Here is a 22121-nt window from a genome sequence, read left to right on the forward strand (position 1 = left end):
CAAGGCCTTGAAAATACCTTGAAAATTCAAAATGAGTACCTTGAAATGCCTTGATTTTCTTGAAACTGAAAGGAATTATTAAATAGTTTTCTTTTTACAGATTTTAATAAAAAAGAAAAGGGGAAACAAAAGGATCTCTATGTTTGTGGAGGAAAGGAAATTTCCATAACTGGCCACTGCGCAGTCATACATTTTGAACTTCCAGTTGTACAATGCCCAGATGTAGCCACAGTTAAATCTGAATCATTTGTACACTTCTAAAAATCTGGCTAATGATTCTAACCCTGGTGGCTAGACGTAGAACAATATAAAGTATGATATTAATATAAGAATAAACCTTGAAAAACCTAATTTTAAACCTTGAAAAATCTTGACAATTTTGAAAGAAATATACTAATAACCCTGTGGAATGGTACAACATCCACATTCTGTTGCTTCATGCTAAGGTAAACAAGACAAACACTCGGACCCATTCTTCTGTGGGTATGCAGAGGCAAACTGATGTTCTAATATTTTTCTCAAGTACAACTAATTCTTTTGGTAATGGGTTTTGTATATTGTATACCACAATTTAAATGTAAGCACTCTGCAGGACAGAATAAAAAAACACCAAAAAAAACAAACATGGCATTTATTAAATATATCAGTAAGCATATGATTATTTACGAACTTGCTCATATTTCTGGTCCACCACACACTTTCTCACACATACACACAGAATTTGAAAATTGGACTAGATGGGACATCATCCCTATGGCAACACAGACCTTGCTAGTTTCCCATAAGCACCTGCAACTTCTGCCAAATAATATTATCTTGCATTCACAGGTTCTACACCATATATTCTTCCTGTTTAAAGTTTTTAATTCTGCTGCAAAACCTGGAAGATCTTCAACAATGAAAGCTTGTAAAGTATCCTTTCTTGTAACAATAACAATCCTTTTCAGTAATTAGCTGCAGAATCAGCAATATTTAAAAACAACGAGCCACGATCACATTTTTTCTAGGAATTCTATCATCATGCTTTTAGAATCTAGGCAGCACATCTGAAATGAATGTAAAAAATTGGTAAAAATCCCTAATTGATATGCCTCTCCATTCAGGACAGTATTTATAGGGATTTAAGATGGCTGGCATGGTAGCCATATTGATGTCAGATCCAAACAATTTCTTCATCTGAAATGAATATATTTATTAAAAGCACTGAACTTTAATACAACCTCCATGTATCTGTACACAGCTGTAACAATTAATGTCAAATAACAATAGATGATGTATGCATTCTTCTTAATCCAGAACCTTGATTTCCTTGTTCAGCCAAAAATAATAACCAAAGTACTATGTCCCTAACAGTGTTCACATAACAAGTCCTGTTTAAATTTCATCCCATAACAATTTTATCATCCAGAATTTCATGAAACTGGTTCAGAATGCTGAGTTTAAAGAAAAATGGTAGTAATGCAGCAAAATCTGGAATGGCTGACATATCTGGATATCGTTGACCAGCTTGTCCCATATCCAAATTAATCATGTCCGCTTGTTAGCTATCTCTGAATAGTCCTCCAGAACTCCATCCAAATGCTCGTTGAGTTTCTTGAAGTTTTTGTTCTTGTTTCCCTTTTTCCTCTTCTGCACATGCACCTGAAAGCAGACATTTTTATTTCTTCAAAGACTGTACAAGACAGATCTAGAGCATACGATTTTGGAATAAAAAGGTACCATCAACCTGAAAGTAGACATTTTTCCCCCTTTAAAGACCTGTTCAACAGAGATATATGACACATACAAGTTGGGATTTGTTTCCATGCAAACTTCAGAAGAGTGTCTCGTCTTAGAACTCAAAATCTTGAAAGTTATCAAAACATTTTCAGTTTTAATCTTTAAAAACTTTTATCAATGAAAATTCATTTACACAAAAAGCCTTTATCAAAATCAATGTGAAACATTTTATAACCAGAACAATGTTAAGACTCAACATGAATAAATATAGCTATGTTACAGATACAGTCAAAAGACGACTGGCACTTAAAGATAAAGACAAAACAATATTTCCTATAGCATTTTTGTGGGACCAATATGATCCATTCCCAATAACAAAGTTATTTTCAATCATGTAGAAATCCCTATTTAAATAAGTTGCTCCAGACTTTTTGATCCACTCACCAACCATCTTAGGATAAGTTTGGAAGATTTCTCCAGAACAAAGACCCAAAGCCATATTAAATTTAGGGATACAAGTCCCTCATATGGACTGAAGCTCTACTAGCTGCAAAGAATTTCCAGGAATTCGAGATAAATCCATTTCTGTTTTTTTTCTCAACAAATGAATGTTGAAAACATTTTAGTAGTAACAACCATTTTTAAATTAGCCTCTATGGCAGCCATATTTCAACATGTCGCTTCAGATATTTTTATCCTCCCACCCACTACAACATACTTTTCCAGGATTACTCCTAAAGATAAGAGCTCTAATCCGTGTTGATACTGACTAACAAGAATTTCTAGGAATTTAAGATAAGACCACATATTTTGTTTTTATCTGCTGAGCTTTTAGACCAGGTTTGATATTATTTAGTAATACCAAGATTTTCAAATTAGCCACTGTGGCAGCCATACTGAATCTAAAATTGGCACCAGTTTCGTTTAGAACCAACTAGATATCATTAAAAAGTCTTATGGCAAAACCCTACATGAACATGACCATCTCTATTTAGGAGAAGTAGCTATTAATGAGCAAAACCCTACATGAACATGACCATCTCTATTTAGGAGAAATAGCTATTAATGAGCAAAACCCTACATGAACATCACCATCTCTATTTAGGAGAAGTAGCTATTAACGAGCAAAACCCTACATGAACATGACCATCTCTATTTAGGAGAAGTAGCTATTAACGAGCAAAACCCTACATGAACATGACCATCTCTATTTAGGAGAAGTAGCTATTAACGAGCAAAACCCTACATGAACATGACCATCTCTATTTAGGAGAAGTAGCTATTAACGAGCAAAACCCTACATGAACATGACCATCTCTATTCAGGAGAAGTAGCTATTAACGAGCAAAACCCTACATGAACATGACCATCTCTATTCAGGAGAAGTAGCTATTAACGAGCAAAACCCTACATGAACATGACCATCTCTATTTAGGAGAAATAGCTATTAAGGAGCAAAACCCTACATGAACATGACCATCTCTATTTAGGAGAAGTAGCTATTAACGAGCAAAACCCTACATGAACATGACCATCTCTATTTAGGAGAAGTAGCTATTAACGAGCAAAACCCTACATGAACATGACCATCTCTATTTAGGAGAAGTAGCTATTAACGAGCAAAACCCTACATGAACATGACCATCTCTATTCAGGAGAAGTAGCTATTAACGAGCAAAACCCTACATGAACATGACCATCTCTATTCAGGAGAAGTAGCTATTAACGAGCAAAACCCTACATGAACATGACCATCTCTATTTAGGAGAAATAGCTATTAATGAGCAAAACCCTACATGAACATGACAATCTCTATTTAGGAGAAATAGCTATTAACGAGCAAAACCCTACATGAACATGACCATCTCTATTCAGGAGAAGTAGCTATTAACGAGCAAAACCCTACATGAACATGACCATCTCTATTCAGGAGAAATAGCTATTAACAAGCAAAACCCTACATGAATATGACCATCTCTATTCAGGAGAAGTAGCTATTAACAAGCAAAACCCTACATGAACATGACCATCTCTATTCAGGAAAAATAGCTGTTAACGAGCAAAACCCTACATGAATATGACCATCTCTGTTCAGGAGAAGTAGCTATTAACAAGCAAAACCCTACATGAACATGACCATCTCTATTCAGGAAAAATAGCTGTTAACAAGCAAAACCCTACATGAACATGACCATCTCTGTTCAGGAGAAGTAGCTATTAACGAGCAAAACCCTACATGAACATGACCATCTCTATTCAGGAAAAATAGCTGTTAACAAGCAAAACCCTACATGAACATGACCATCTCTATTCAGGAGAAGTAGCTATTAACAAGCAAAACCCTACATGAACATGACCATCTCTATTCAGGAGAAGTAGCTATTAACGAGCAAAACCCTACATGAACATGACCATCTCTATTCAGGAGAAGTAGCTATTAACGAGCAAAACCCTACATGAACATGACCATCTCTATTCAGGAGAAATAGCTGTTAACAAGCAAAACCCTACATGAACATGACCATCTCTATTCAGGAAAAGTAGCTATTAACAAGCAAAACCCTACATGAACATGACCATCTCTATTCAGGAGAAATAGCTGTTAACAAGCAAAACCCTACATGAACATGACCATCTCTATTCAGGAGAAGTAGCTATTAACGAGCAAAACCCTACATGAACATGACCATCTCTATTCAGGAGAAGTAGCTATTAACAAGCAAAACCCTACATGAACATGACCATCTCTATTCAGGAGAAATAGCTGTTAACAAGCAAAACCCTACATGAACATGACCATCTCTATTCAGGAGAAGTAGCTATTAACAAGCAAAACCCTACATGAACATGACCATCTCTATTCAGGAGGAGTAGCTAATAACAAGGTTTTTAAGATGGTTACCATGCTGGCTATTTTTATGTCAGATGTCCATCAATTTCAATTAGGATCAAGTCAACATCCTTAAGCAAATATGCCAAGTCAATAGGACCATTCAACTAGCAGGAGTAGCAACAACAAGATTTTCAAACTGGCCACCATGGCAGCCATATTTGAAGATCAGCACCATTTTAATTTAGAACCAACTAGATATCATTAAAGAATCTTCTGGTACAATCCCTTAATGATATGCCTCTCCATTCAGGAAAAGTATTATTAAGATTTTTGAGATGGATGGCATGGTGGCCATATTGGATGTCAGATCCAAACAATTTTTATTCATTCTGTCATCAAAAGAAGTCTTCTGTTGAAAACCCCATGCTGATATATCTTTCCATTCAGAAAGAGTAACAATAACATGATTTTCAAACTGGCTACAATGGCAGCCATACTAGATATTAAATCAGTACCACTGATATTTAGGACCAGCCAGATATCAAAAGAAGTTGGGTTTTTTTTAAGAACCCTGTGATGAAAATACCATCCATTCAGGAGAAGTAGCAATAAAAAGATTTTCAAGATTACTGTAGTGTTGTCATATTGAATATCTGAGTAGAGGATTTCCTCCACTTCCATTTAATATCTACATCATTCAGAAGTCTTCTGGTGAAAACACCATGTCGATGTTGTTTATGTTTGTTTAGAAAGGAGTAGCAATTACGAGATTTTCAATATAGCTGCTATGGTGTTCACTGATCAGAACCACTTTCATTTAGGACCAACTACACATAAGAAGTCTTATAGTAGAATCCCTTCACAATATAATTTTCCATTCAGGAGGAGTAACTGTGACAAGGTTTTCAAGATGACTACCATGGTTGCCATTTTGGAGGTCATATCAGCAACATATTTACCTAGGCTAAACAATATCAAAATATGTTTTCTCATGAAAACCCCAAAGCAGATATGAAAACCTCTCATCAATATGAGTTTCCCTTTAAGAGGTGTAGTGATAACAAGATTTTCAAACTACAGGTACTGAATGTACCAGCAGCACTGTTTGTTTTTTAGGAGAAACTATATTATGGGACAAATGCAAAGATGTCAATCCTCCAAATAGTTTAGGAGGGGTGGTACTAACAAACTAATGGATGGAGGGACAACAGACCATCTTACAGACTCTTTTGGTCTATGACCAGTGGCACTAAAACCCTATGCAGACAATCATAGAAGATACTGATAATGCCGATGATGATGATGATGTTGATGATGATGATGATGCAGACCTGATACAATTACATTAGAATGAAACATATGATATCATTTGGTTATGACGTACAAGTTTGCGTATGCCAATGTCCTGCATGGATTTGATTCCTTGCTTTTCCAAGTATTCCTCTATTTTCCTTTCATCCTGCCCTTCCACTGACACTGCTCGCCATTGTTTCTGAAACTCTGGTATAAAATATATTTAACAAAATTAACTATTTGTAAAACACACATGCTTCTACTGCTGCAATGTCGTTAATAAAGTCCCTAAAACTGAAACATTTAAGAAACAAGTAAGAAATTGCTTTATATATGTGACCCATGTGCGTGTTTGTCACGAGTAAGCACGTGAGTGAGTGAGTGATCAATCAGTGCACGAAGCACATGAAGGAGACGATAATGTCAAGTGCCATACACTTAATAAATGCCCTAGGTGCTCACTATGTCATCTCTGGACTAACGACACCTTTTTCATTGTGTCTAAACCTATTATGATGAATGCAATTTGCGAGAATTGTGGTATCTGGATGTTTAGGGTCTTCATGTCTGGTAAGCTGTCATTTTTTATTATTGTGTTGCTATATATTGAAAAACCTGCATGCGGGTTGTGTATTATTTTTGTCTCGTTTGTAGTATTGTATATTTAAGTATTTGTTCTGTTTCACTGTAGTTTTATTTTCTTCCTGTTTTTCTTTTGTCTTGTAATTTTGACACTAAATGAATATATATATTTTTTGCCTGCTTCTCTTTTTCTTCTTCCTTGTTCAGTGCCTTGCAGGATTGTCTTGGCAAGTCCTGATGATCATGAGACATGCCCATACCACTGCAGTTTACAATTTTTCACTGTGATCAGGATGTCTTCATGAGGCCCAATGGCTTGTCTTATCCTTTGCCATATTTCTTCACTGGTGACACGGTCTTTGTACATGACACCAAGGATCTTTTGGAAACATCTCATCTCTGTGGCCTGTATCCTTTTCTCTAAGTCAGCTGTTATGGTCCATGATTAGCAGGCATAGAGAAATATGGAGATCAGCAGTGAGTGCATCAGTCTGACCTTTGAACTTAGTGCAATATTCTTGTCGTTCCAGATGGGCTTCAGTTTTGTCAGCGCTGCTGTTGTCTGTGCAATCCTAGAGAGTACCTCAGGATTCGATCCTTCATTGAACATCCCTCCTGCAACTAACAATGACAACCACCTTATCCTACGTGAATAAGAAAAAGCCACAGTGAGATCGCTGACAAAGAGGAAGTCAGCAGGAGTGGACAACATCCCAGCAGAGCTGATCCAAGCTGAGGGAGAAGCAATGATTAGTGCTCTCACAAACATTTGCAACAAGATCTGGCAAACAGGAGTATGGCCATCGCCATGGACCCAATCACTGATCATCACTGTCTCCAAGAAAGGCAACTTGCAACAGTGTCAAAACCACCGTACAGTCAATCTTATAAGCCATCCAAGCAAAGTCATGTTGAGGATACTGCAAAACAGTCTAAAGCCACAGGCTGAAATGACCATTGCCGAGGAGCAGGCAGGTTTTAAAGCAGGGCAGAGCACAACATAGCAGATCTTCCACCTCAGGATATTGTGGGAGAAGTACCTCCAACACCAGCAAGATCTGTACCACGTCTTTGTGGATTTCAAGAAGGCATTTGACAGGGTAGGGCATGCAGCCTTGTGGGCCACCATGAGACTGTACAACATCAACGCCAACCTCATCACAGTAACAGAGCACCTCTACGACAAGGCCACCAGTGCAGTATACTTCAACGGCAGCATAGGGGACTGGTTCAGAACGACAGTCAGAGTCAGACAAGACTGTCTGCTCTCTCTCTCACATTCAACATCTTTCTGGAGAGAATCATGCAGACGCACTTGAAAAGCATGAAGAGACAGTCAGCATTGGAGGCAGAACAGTCACCAACTTACGTTTTGCTGATGACATTGATGGACTAGCAGGAAATGAGCAAGAATTAGCTAGCTTAGTAGAGAGCCTCAACAAAACATCTGCTGCCTATGGCATGGAAATCAGTGCAGAAAAGACCAAAATGATGACCAACAACACCAAGGGCATCAGAATGACCTGAAAATCTAATTATGTTCTCTACATAAACAAATAGAATAGTAAGCTTACTGAATTTCACTAGCCACCTCAAGCGGCTTTGTCTAAATCATGCAAATAAGGTTCTCATCAAATGAGACCAAAAGCTTTTCAAGAAATTTTCAAAAATGTATTTTAAACAATTTCAATGTGGTAAAAATTTTCAGAAATGAATTTAACAAAATTTCAATGTGGTATAATGACCTGTAAAATCTAATCAGGTCATCAACATATAAATACAAATAAGCTAACCAAATTTCGTTGGTCAACCTTAAGTAGTTTTTGCTTTACCATGTAAGATGATGGTCCAAATAGTTCAAACAGGAGAGGCCCAAGTGGACCTGATACCTCTCAAATGATAGTTGTCGTGCTTGTTAGCTTGTGGAGAGGTATACTGAACTTGTATGAAATCACGATGATACAAACTTACATATCAAGTCTAATCAAAATCTGTTCAGAAATATGGTTTTTAGTGTTCACATACCAGAATATCTCATTAATTTGCATAAATATCACTCATAATCAAACTTACCTCAGATCATCAGACACGATTTTGGTCCTCCATGAAAAACTGGAAAAAGCTGAAGGGGAGTTTTGGGGTATTGAGTGGCCGTGTCCCTGATATGGGGGTCCAGAGGGCCAAAAGCCACCCAACAAAATATGCATTTTACAACCATACAAAACTGCTCCTGGTGGATCATATTATTATTATAGCATATAACAAAATATTCATTTGAAAAATTAACAAACTTACCAAAATTTTCAACTCTAAGAATTTCACAATATTCATTGTCACATCAAATTGTTCTCCAATAATATTAGTGCTGAAGTTATTTCATGTGCATGTCAGTGTTCACACAATAATTCAGTCACAATAATCTGTCAAGTTTTGCAGCAATATTATATTACACTTTTTCTCTTTTCAGAAGAAATCTGTAAAACACCAAAATACATCAACTGTATCTACAAATAATCACATAAATTCACTTGTCTCACCCCCACACAACCAGTTGATACTGATATGCCAGTCTTGCTTTTTGCAGCCTTTATGAATATTTATTTTGCTTTCCTTTATGTCACCAGTGACGTTTCTTGCTCAGTGTTCAGTCTTTTCTTTTTTTCTCAACAAGGTTTCTTTTCCCTTTCAAACACATCCTTGTATTAGCTGTAATTTGTGGCTTCTGATATTCAATTTCTTTATATGCAGCTTCTTTGGGATGTTCTGGCTCCAACTCTAGTACTAATATTAGTACCCCTACTATTAACACATTGAGGCTACGACATTGTAGCTAGCTGCTGCTCCTAACCCTAGCAACCATGATTATCTTAATTCAAATATTTCTTGCAAAGATCACAAAATGCCAGTCCTCTGGTGTTCAGTTATCTTATGAACTGACCAACTACATTTCTGTCAATTTCCTGCTTGAGCCATTCCCATTTCCACACATTTTTCAAACCTTTATCCAAACTTGTTGGCATCCTATTCTCTCTCCAAAATTTGAGATGCTATCTTTTGCAAGCATGATTATTTCTTTCCATATCCATTAGTTACTGTTACATGAAGATTCACTGGAAGAGTAGAAACTTTTGACAAATCATAATACAATAGACACAGGCCATATTATGAGCCAAACTGGCTTTCACCAGAAGAAAGAGATATTGTTGGGCACCATGGAACTTGTCTGTCCACTTCAAGTAGTGTTTGAGTACACAGACCAGGACCTGCATTGCTAGAGATGAGAATCAGTCAGAATTTTATAACTGATGATCAGTTCCACTTAACCAGCTGATAACTGATTATAATCAGTTAGTAAGGGTACATTTTATTTTTTTGTTTATTATACATTATCTTTGCTCAAGAGTTCAAAATGTTAATAAATGTCCAAGAGGAATTTCTATTAATGACATGTATATATTAACCCCCCAAAAATATTACATTTTTTCCTACAGTCATTTGGAATCTTTGGTTTTCTTCCTAAACATAAGAAGGGGAAGGAACTAATCTGTGCTGAATGCTTCATCTCCACTTTTGCACAATCGATTATGGAGTTTCACAACTGATCCTCTTACTCAAACAACTGATTTTGATTATAATCGATGATCATAACAACACTATGCATTGATGCCTCTCTAGACTTTTTGATGAAGAGGGAATGGATGACCACCTTCTGACTGCCACTGATGGGAACCTGTTCTTTGCTGCAAAACATGGTTGTGTCTTAAGGAACACGGAACTATCTGATCTGAATTAACAATAGTTTGTGTCCACTTAAAGAGCACGCAACGTGCTTATCCTGCATGGTACAGCTATCAGAAAACATACTTTGTATAACAGCAGCTGTAACAACACTCTGGCAATAGGTTTTGAACTGATCTGAAAGGAGCCACATTAATACTCATGACAGATTATATTTAGGATACAGGGTCAGAGATTTTGGCCTATTCAAGTCACAATTGGCTAACAGATCTGATAAATCCTCAAGATCACCAACAGCAGCTCTACCATGATTCCTGAATATGTCTCAAATCATGGAATGGTAGCCTATGATAGCAAAACATACAAACTTTATCTCCTTCAAAAGCCTGAGTATATGGAATTAGCCAACTGCATGACTGAGGCACTCAAAAGGATAATGTTGTCAATGTTGCATGTGTGTGTGTGTGTGTGTGTGTGTGTGTGTGAGATTTGGATTTTTAACATACCTTTACCAATTTTTCAGTCATATTGCTATGTCTGCAGTGTAGCAGTTTACAGTGATGTCTAGCACTGGGGGATCATGTTGCATACATGTAGCACAATGTCCCAACCAGTCACATTATCTTGACACCAGGCCAACCAGTCCAAACACTAACCTCTTAATGCTGAGCACCAAGTGATGCAGCTGTTAGTAACATTTTTGCAAGTGTTTGGTATGATTCGGCTGGGGATCGAACCCACGACCTCCCACATCCGAGGCAGACGCTCTAACCACTAGGCAACCAGAGCGGTCCCAGTTAATGTGCATATCGGGTCAGTTAAGTCTTTGGTATGACTCGGCCAGGGATCAAACCACGACTACCACATCTAAGGCAGACAAACTAACCATTAGGCCACCGGTGTGGTCATGCATACATTCTCCATGACCAAGGCATACATTCTCCATGACAAAGGCATACACTCTCCTTGACCAAGGCATACACTCTCCATGACCAAGGCATACATTCTCCATGACCTAGGCATACATTCTCTATGACCTAGGCATACACTCTCCATGACCAAGGCATACACTCTCCATGACCAAGGCATACATTCTCCATGACTAAGGCATACACTCTCCATGACCAAGGCATACACTCTCCATGACCAAGGCATACATTCTCCATGACTAAGGTATACATTCTCTATGACCTAGGCATACACTCTCCATGACCAAGGCATACACTCTCCATGACCAAGGCATACATTCTCCATGACTAAGGCATACATTCTCCATGACCTAGGCATACACTCTCCATGACCAAGGCATACACTCTCCATGACCAAGGCATACACTCTCCATGTCCAAGGCATACATTCTCCATGACTAAGGCATACATTCTCTATGACCTAGGCATACACTCTCCATGACCAAGGCTTACACTCTCCATGACCAAGGCATACATTCTCTATGACCTAGGCATACACTCTCCATGACCAAGGCATACACTCTCCATGACCAAGGCATACATTCTCCATGACCAAGGCATACACTCTCCATGACCAAGATATACATTCTCCATGTCCAAGGCATACATTCTCCATGACTAAAGCATACACTCTCCATGGTCAAGGCATACATTCTCCATGACTAAGGCATACATTCTCTATGACCTAGGCATACACTCTCCATGACCAAGGCATACACTCTCCATGACCAAGGCATACATTCTCTATGACCTAGGCATACATTCTCTATGACCTAGGCATACACTCTCCATGACCAAGGCATATATTCTCCATGACCAAGGCATACATTCTCCATGACCAAGGCATACACTCTCCATGACCAAGGCATACACTCTCCATGACTAAGGCATACACTCTCCATGTCCAAGGCATACATTCTCCATGACCAAGGCATACATTCTCTATGACCTAGGCATACATTCTCTATGACCTAGGCATACATTCTCCATGTCCAAGGCATACATTCTCCATGACTAAGGCATACACTCTCCATGTCCAAGGCATACATTCTCCATGTCCAAGGCATACACTCTCCATGACCAAGGCATACACTCTCCATGACTAAGGCATACATTCTCCATGACCTAGGCATACACTCTGCATGACCAAGGCATACACTCTCCATGACCAAGGCATACACTCTCCATGTCCAAGGCATACATTCTCCATGACTAAGGCATACATTCTCTATGACCTAGGCATACACTCTCCATGTCCAAGGCATACATTCTCCATGACTAAGGCATACACTCTCCATGACCAAGGCATACATTCTCCATGACTAAGGCATACATTCTCTATGACCTAGGCATACACTCTCCATGACCAAGGCATACACTCTCCATGACCAAGGCATGACCTAGGCATACATTCTCTATGACCTAGGCATACACTCTCCATGACCAAAGCATATATTCTCCATGACCAAGGCATACATTCTCCATGACCAAGGCATACACTCTCCATGACCAAGGCATACACTCTCCATGACTAAGGCATACACTCTCCATGTCCAAGGCATACATTCTCCATGACCAAGGCATACATTCTCTATGACCTAGGCATACATTCTCCATGTCCAAGGCATACATTCTCCATGACTAAGGCATACACTCTCCATGTCCAAGGCATACATTCTCCATGTCTAAGGCATACACTCTCCATGACCAAGGCATACACTCTCCATGTCCAAGGCATACATTCTCCATGACCAAGGCATACATTCTCCATGACCAAGGCATATATTCTCTATGACCTAGGCATACATTCTCTATGACCTAGGCATACATTCTCCATGTCCAAGGCATACATTCTCCATGACTAAGGCATACATTCTCCATGTCCAAGGCATACACTCTCCATGACCAAGGCATACATTCTCCATGACCAAGGCATACACTCCCCATATCCAAGGCATACATTCTCCATGACTAAGGCATACATTCTCCATGACTAAGGCATACATTCTCTATGACCTAGGCATACACTCTTCATGTCCAAGGCATACATTCTCCATGACTAAGGCATACACTCTCCATGACCAAGGCATACACTCTCAGCATGACCAAGGCATACACTCTCCATGTCCAAGGCATACATTCTCCATGACTAAGGCATACACTCTCCATGACCAAGGAATACATTCTCCATGACCAAGGCATACACTCTCCATGTCCAAGGCATACATTCTCCATGACCAAGGCATACATTCTCCATGTCCAAGGCATACACTCTCCATGACCAAGGCATACATTCTCCATGACCAAGGCATACACTCCCCATATCCAAGGCATACATTCTCCATGACTAAGGCATACATTCTCCATGACTAAGGCATACATTCTCTATGACCTAGGCATACACTCTTCATGTCCAAGGCATACATTCTCCATGACTAAGGCATACACTCTCCATGACCAAGGCATACATTCTCCATGACCAAGGCATACATTCTCCATGTCCAAGGCATACACTCTTCCTCTGCATGGGTTCTACTGACAGTAGTCAGACATGAAGAAGTAGCCTATCTGGGCAAAGATGAAACATGTGCAGCCATTGCATACAGGCTAGGTGTTGGGTGGGAGGGGGAGGGGAAGCAATTTCCTGAGAACGTCTACTGCCAGGCGAAGCAGATCATTCATCCTCAAGATGTATCCCACATTAAGCCTTAGAGAGACTCTCAGAATCAATATGTATTTTTGACACCTCATTTTCTGAAATATTTTCGGTTTTTCGGTATCAGAACAGTAGGGAGCATAGCCCCCAAACCCCTCTCAACTTACTGAACATACATCATGGCCCAGAGTGTTGGGTCTGAGACTGCAGAGATGAAGTTGGACAGTCTGTCATTCCACCTTGACACATACAGATCACTGGACATTCCCAATCTGCACAGATCCACTGAAAGATCAACAGATGGAAGGACCATTTTGTGTCAAGGGTTTGGACCATTCTTAACAATGAATAAGACAGAATATTGGACCATCACATTCATCTGTCTGCACCATCACAGAAAGTCCCATGCCAAAACTCATAGATCTCGTGATTTTGTCCAACCCTTCCAAGTTTGAGGAGTCAGGCCAAAACAATGATTTGTCCATCATAATGATAACTGCCTTTCCATATAATTAATCATTCCAGAAAAAAAAACATGTTTATTATGGCCTTCATTTCTAAAAGGCTGATGTGATTAGATAAATCTTCTGGTCCCCATTTGCCCATGACCATGGTGAAGATGGCTAACAAATGGGGTCCCCAAGCATAAGCACTGGTGTCTGTGTAGGTGATAAGTTCCTGTTGGGGATTTTCCTCATTCTTCCTGCCATGACCCAACATTTGTTGCACCACTGACAAAGTAAAGACACTATTTCATTCAAGATCATTTTTGTTAATCAAGTCAGCTGGAAAAGGGGTACCACTGGGCCAGAAGGTTCATCTGCAAAAGAGTACTTTAACAGGCACATTATAAACATGTGTACACAACAAGATCACACAGTATTCGACACACAGACACATTATAGACATGTGTACACAACAAGATCACACAGTATTCGACACACAGACACATTACAGACATGTGTCCACAACATAATTACACAGTATTTGACATGCAAACACAGCATAGACATGTGTACACAACAAGATCACACAGCTTTTGACACATGTAGACAGTATGCAGACACAGCATTAGACACAAAAAAACAATATTAGATTTATGTAAACAACATGTAGGTGCAATATTTTATTCCATCATATACCTACCTACCTTCATCTACTACGAACTGACAGTATCTATCATTGTAGAAAAGAACCTTCTTCTTGTCTGATGGCCGTGTTACATATGTGATCTGTTTGTCTAATTGCTGAAAGAAAAAGATGACATTTCAGTGTTGTTTAAGGGAGGGCAGTGTACTTTAAGCACATTCAAGCTCATGAGATCACTCTCTTTTTCTGTTGCTAATGCAGCCATACTGCTATAGGTGTTCCCAAAGGTCTAGTTGTGTTAGACAAGTGTGTCCAACTAAGTGTTTTTTTTTGTAAGAGTGACAATTTCACCAAACCAATAGTGATGATAAACTGATGGGCTTCAATCCAGAAAACAAAGTGGCTGTTACATACGAAAGAGAATTTAATTACTGGATGTAGTACATACTGAAAATAATATGGCTTTTACATAAGAAAGGGAGTTTAATTACTGGACATGTGTGTGATCTAACATAGTGATAGTGACATAAAAATGCTCAAGAAGGAAAGCAATTCTGCTACTGAGCAAAAAGCACACTGTAAAATCCTGCAATCATAGAGTACTATCCAACTGGTACCAATGCCACCTTGGAGAAAGTTTACATATGTACTTCTCAGTCATATCCTATAATTCTGAGGTGATTTTATTGTTTAAAAGATGTTCACAAATCTATGGAAGAAAAACCACATTATGGAAGGCCATTGCCTGTAATTTTTAAGTGGGAAATGGTTGCTGTTAAGGGGGCAATTAATGAAGACACATGATACACAGTGAAATATATTTCTGTTATCACAGGCATTAACCTATCAGCTGATCTGAATATACTGTAGAATCATTTGAAACACAGAAATGTGTGTACAAGATGGGTCCACAGCTGATCAAAAGTGGTCTCAGATTGGTATCACCAAACAGAAATATACATGTATTAATCTGCAGAAATCTGTATTGATTTATTCCATTTTATTAGCAGCAAATTATCATTATTTTTATTACTGTTATTATGATTATTATTATTATCTCTCCATATGAAAAATGGATAATAAATTGATAAAGTAAGTTAAAAATATTGTTATATTGCATAATCTAGACTCTACAAAATCAGGTTAAACTCAGATCTGTGACCAAACATCAGTTCAATGTTGGAGAGAAATACAACTATACTGCAGCCAAGTGCCAAGTAAATAAATCTGTAAAACTGAGCAGGTTTGATCCATGGTATCTTTCTATTTACATTGACTAATACTTATTGTGGCTATGCTGATCATGTAGGCATGATCTAGTTGAGGGAACCTCGCTGCAAATCAATCAAACTGCTTGTTATATCTTAGTTGATCTGCATCAATTTGGAAATTTCCCAAGTCAGGTAAAAAATTAGGAAATATAAATGGCAAGCGAGAATCATCATGCTGTGCCACTGTCAGCTGTAAATACAGCAAAATTCTCTAGAAGCATCTCCATTTGAATTTACTGAGGTGAAAAGACGGGTAGATAAATGTGGGTTTGGTCTGGCACTTCGAATCACAGCAATCAAGAAGGTTTTTCAGTACCATAGCAAACAGAGACCAATCTGAATGTAAGTTTTGAATCCAGACTCTTTCTGTCACAAGAACAGCATGCTGATCACTGTGCCACCATGACTCCTGCCTCCATTATTCATATTTATGACATGCAATAGAGTGCATTTCTACATTCCAGTGCTCACTGGGAATTAGCTGAATGTGGGAAAAAAGATGGACAGACTAAGTGAAAATACTTGGTTTTAAACTCATGATTGTCAAAGCAATACCACAGCATGAGATCATATATACACACACACACACACACACACATATCATAAGGGACTGGGAATTTAAGAGCAATGTAATTTAGAAATGTTATATCTAAATTGATCGTTTATTTTTCAAAATGTACATGATGATTGGTGTTAAGCATGCACGTAGTAAACAAGTTTTGCCATCTGGTGAAAGTATCAACATACATGTATATGTAAAAACTAAACACAATCGTTAGTCATTTGTTTGGTTTTTATAATCTGAGATTTTTCAGAGACATGTAAATGCATAAAGAATATTAGGTATGTCTCTCTGAACTTGAATGTAGATTCCAATGCCCACTAGGCTATCATCAAACATGCTGGATCCAAGTACATCAGCTGGCATTAAGTTATTGTCATCCTCATCACTTCCAATAGCTGAAAAATTGGTTGTTTTTCTGGCAATTGTTCAATTCACAAACAATATCTTCAAATGCTTGTATTGCAGAATTGTCTATCATAATTAACATAACCCAAGAAATCAACATCCTTGTAACTAGACCAAAACAGGCATAACACATTAAATACCTGGCACTGTTGTTATTCTTTAAATGTTGGCAGTATAGTATATTTGTGACAATAAAAGTCCTCCAAAGCAACTGTAATCCCAGTTTCTAATCAACCTTTGGCAAAATATTTTTCATGAAAACTGCATAAAATATCAGTCTCTCAATCTACTATGTTGCCAAGGGAACCAAGATTGTCTCAGAAGTACCTGTGTTTTGTACAGTTTCCTGTGGACTTCAATGTATACATTTTTATTTAAAAATCAGACAACACATGTACTCATTTGCATTTGAATGTACCTTAAGAACTTTGACCATGTTGGGGAGGGACTCTTCAATGTCATCCATAAGAATTCCACCATATCCATGAAGATCCTGGTTCCTTAGAAGACTGAGCAATCCTTTCTTGTCTCGGATCTTGTACTTTGGCAGGAAGGCATATTTTTTCATTCCATTATCCTCTATGACCCTGACCTTGGGATTGTTGACAAGGGCCTGGAAATAAATAACTCTGTATAGCCATCTGTGTGATACATACAACAGCAAAAATGCAACGACCTCAAAATGTAGATTGCATGCTTCTCAGGCATATCTGTCAAATTATAGGTGGTTCTTTGGTCACACATTTTTACAAATATTGGGAAAATATTAGGATTCTATACAGATATTATGGCAAAAAATGCCAGTATAGATAATGATGATATTATTACCATCCAAATATCAACTTTTAAGTACACTGACACAAAAATCCACCAATATTGATAACATACTACTGAATAATGATATACATAGACTCTAGGTGCAGATGAATCTTTTGCTATTCACAATTCAACAATGATATACATAGACTCTAGGAGCAGATGAATCTTTTGCTATTCACAATTCAACAATGATATACATAGACTCTAGGAGCAGATGAATCTTTTGCTATTCACAATTCAACAATGATATACATAGACTCTAGGAGCAGATGAATCTTTTGCTATTCACAATTCAACAATGATATACATAAACTCTAGGAGCAGATGAATCTTTTGCTATTCACAATTCAACAATGATATACATAGACTCTAGGAGCAGATGAATCTTTTGCTATTCACAATTCAACAATGATATACATAGACTCTAGGAGCAGATGAATCTTTTGCTATTCACAATTCAACAATGATATACATAGACTCTAGGAGCAGATGAATCTTTTGCTATTCACAATTCAACAACGATATACACAGACTCTAGGAGCAGATGAATCTTTTGCTATTTACAATTCAACAATGATATACATAAACTCTAGGAGCAGATGAATCTTTTGCTATTCACAATTCAACAATGATATACATAGACTCTAGGAGCAGATGAATCTTTTGCTATTTACAATTCAACAATGATATACATAGACTCTAGGAGCAGATGAATCTTTTGCTATTCACAATTCAACAATGATATACATAGACTCTAGGAGCAGATGAATCTTTTGCTATTCACAATTCAACAATGATATACATAGACTCTAGGAGCAGATGAATCTTTTGCTATTCACAATTCAACAATGATATACATAAACTCTAGGAGCAGATGAATCTTTTGCTATTCACAATTCAACAATGATATACACAGACTCTAGGAGCAGATGAATCTTTTGCAATTCACAATTCAACAATGATACACATAGACTCGAGGTGGAGATCAGACTTTTGATATACACAAGTAAACACTGATATACATAGACTCTGGGAGCAGATGAATCTTTTGCTATTCACAATTCAACAATGATATACATAAACTCTAGGAGCAGATGAATCTTTTGCTATTCACAATTCAACAATGATACACATAGACTCTAGGTGGAGATCAGACTTTTGATATACACAATTCAACACTGATATACATAGACTCTGGGAGCAGATGAATCTTATGCTATTCACAATTCAACAATGATATACATAAACTCTAGGAGCAGATGAATCTTATGCTATTCACAATTCAACAATGATATACATAGACTCTAGGTGCAGATGAATCTTTTGCTATTCACAATCCAACAATGATATACACAGACTATAGTAGCAGATGAATCGTTTGCTATTCACAATTCAACAATGATATACATAGACTCTAGGTGCTGATGAATCTTTTGCTATTCACAATTCAACAATGATATACATAGACTATAGTAGCAGATGAATCGTTTGCTATTCACAATTCAACAATGAATACATAGACTCTAGGAGCAGATGAATGTTTTGCTATTCACAATTCAACAATGATATACACAGACTCTTGGTGCTGATGAATCTTTTGCTATTCACAATTGAACAATGATATACATAGACTATAGTAGCAGATGAATCGTTTGCTATTCACAATTCAACAATGATATACATAGACTCTAGGTGCAGATGAATCTTTTGCTATTCACAATCCAACAATGATATACACAGACTATAGTAGCAGATGAATCGTTTGCTATTCACAATTCAACAATGATATACATAGACTCTAGGTGCTGATGAATCTTTTGCTATTCACAATTGAACAATGATATACATAGACTATAGTAGCAGATGAATCGTTTGCTATTCACAATTCAACAATGAATACATAGACTCTAGGAGCAGATGAATGTTTTGCTATTCACAATTCAACAATGATATACATAGACTCTTGGTGTAGATGAATCTTTTGCAATTCACAATTCAACAATGATATACATAGACTCTTGGTGTAGAAAAACCTTTTGCAATTCACAATTCAACAATGATATACATAGACTGTAGGAGCAGATGAATCTTTTGCTATTCACAATTCAACAGTTTCATTGCTTTTAATTAGCCACATATGATAAAGAAGCCCACCCCTCATCTGTTTTTCCTTCCCTTTGACCATCAAAGCTGTTTGATAAATCAACATCACTTCTCTAATCTGGTAATAAATTATTAAAATTCAAATGTTATCATATTGTTTCAATGCACACATAACTGCACAGCATCTGGTAGCAGCAATTTCCACCCCCTACCTTACACTGATATTTTGTGACACAAGGAAAATAAAGCCTAAGACATTCAAATGCACTATAATACTAAAAATGCATGAAAGAAAAATAAATGATATCAGTATATGAAAATTAAATTTAATACTTATTTAAATTGATTCTTCATTCAAGAAAAACTTGTTAAAAAAAAATTGAAATCTTCATTAAAGCATGTCTCATTGAATCATTACCTGCATAATCCCAATGAAGACCATGACTGTAAAATACCAGACAAATACTTACAATTACAAATAGCACAAGTACTAATTAACACTAGGTATATACACTAATTACTGCAGGGTATTGATGTTCCCACTTCATTGATTTTTGGGCAAAACCACTGAATTAACATTGTGTCAATCAAATCTGCTCGTACACACAAATATTTTTCAGGTAAATAATTCTGAAATTTGTTGAATTAAGTCCAGCATTCTCAAAGCCATGGTAAAATAGGTCTGATCTTTCTCACACTGTTGTGCTAGCCATTATTATCCATTAAGTATGAATGAGCTTGATTTTGATGAAGTTTTAAGAAAAGTCTAGTGGGTGAATTTGGTTCATACATATGGAGATTGGGGCTCTGGGTGGCCAAGTGGTCTAAAGCACTCACTGTTACTGATCACTACCATCTCACCTCTATCTGCATGGGTTCAAGTCTTGGGCTCTGCCAATGTGGGTATGTGAGAAAGCTAGCCAGTAACTTCTCGTGGGTTGGTGGTTCTTTCCAGGGTTTTCCTGAGTTCTTCCTCTACCATTTATACTGGCCGCCATGTATAGCCTATCTTGTACTGAAAAATGGCATTAAACCATATAACAAAACAACAACATATGGAGGCTCAAACAAAGGAGTGGGTCCATCGTTTTTCAATTTAATTAGCATTGTCTCACTTTGATGGACTCAGAACTAATCAAATGCTGACAATGCTTCCTCAATGCACTGAGCAATGGTCAGTTGGTTACATTTGGTTCACATGGAATGATGACATCTGAACTGACAGGGATAGAAGTTGAATTTTACCACTCTTAAGCCAGTTTTAATGCTATGGTCATCAGAAAGTAATTGATGATGCAACTTTTTGGATAGTGTTTTAAGGAAGGGATCATACACATACCGAGCACTTTAATAACCAGTCAACTTCATGATGTTGGCTGTGACAGCTCCCTTTGATGTTGAATGTAAGTCACTGATCTTGACAAGTTGTTGATTTGTGCCTATACAGGTGTTGGTATCATTTTAACCATTGAAGTGACCATTTCTGTTGTCAGCATAGTTTTGTTCTTTTGTATTCTTCATTTGTATAGGCCAAGCCATGAAGTTAAAGATCTACAAATATTTGAAAAATGACAGAGAAAACCAAACAGTTCTGTACAACCAAAATTTTTCTTTCTCTTTTAGAAAACTGTGAAAATTATGACCCATAATAAAAATTGTGATACAACAGTATATAAATGGAAATTACTTTACCATGAGGTACTATCATAAGCAGTATAAACTCTAACATGCTGGAAAATAGAGTGCAATCATAAATAGCATAAAAACTGAGTGATCCAGTACCATTGTAAGCAGTATATAAATTGACAGTGCTGGACCAGTGTACTATGAAAAGTAGTACAAAAACTTAACAGTTCTCAACCATAGTGTACCACTATAAGTATTAAAAAATCTGAAAGTCCACTGAAAGTGGTCCAGCATCATCGCAAGTAGTATAAAAACTGACAGTGCTGAACCACAGTGTATTATGATAATAGTATAAAAACTTACAGTTCTGGACCATAGTGTACTACTATAAGTAGTACAAAATCTGACAGTGCTGGACCACAGTGTATTATCAGAATTAGTATAAAAACAGACA

General features: G+C 37.4%; 1 protein-coding gene across 3 annotated transcripts in view; it reads right to left on the minus strand.

Annotated features, from left to right (window-relative positions):
• Window positions 1-615: 615 nt before the first annotated feature.
• The window catches only part of LOC149793126 (general transcription factor IIE subunit 2-like), a 43737-nt gene continuing 22231 nt past the window's right edge, over window positions 616-22121 (minus strand). For all 3 annotated transcript variants that reach the window (XM_089967042.1, XM_089967044.1, XM_089967043.1), the window contains 4 exons: window positions 17538-17732; window positions 14940-15036; window positions 5937-6052; window positions 616-1641 (listed from right to left, as the gene is read on the minus strand). In XM_089967042.1, the coding sequence (XP_089823168.1) occupies window positions 1528-1641; window positions 5937-6052; window positions 14940-15036; window positions 17538-17732 (522 nt within the window). In that variant the 3' untranslated portion in view covers window positions 616-1527. The remainder of the gene's footprint in view (window positions 1642-5936; window positions 6053-14939; window positions 15037-17537; window positions 17733-22121) is intronic.

The sequence above is a fragment of the Sinohyriopsis cumingii genome, chromosome 8, assembly GCF_028554795.1.
Source record: "Sinohyriopsis cumingii isolate HCF-2022 chromosome 8, ASM2855479v2, whole genome shotgun sequence".
Classification (NCBI taxonomy): Eukaryota; Metazoa; Mollusca; class Bivalvia; order Unionida; family Unionidae; genus Sinohyriopsis; species Sinohyriopsis cumingii.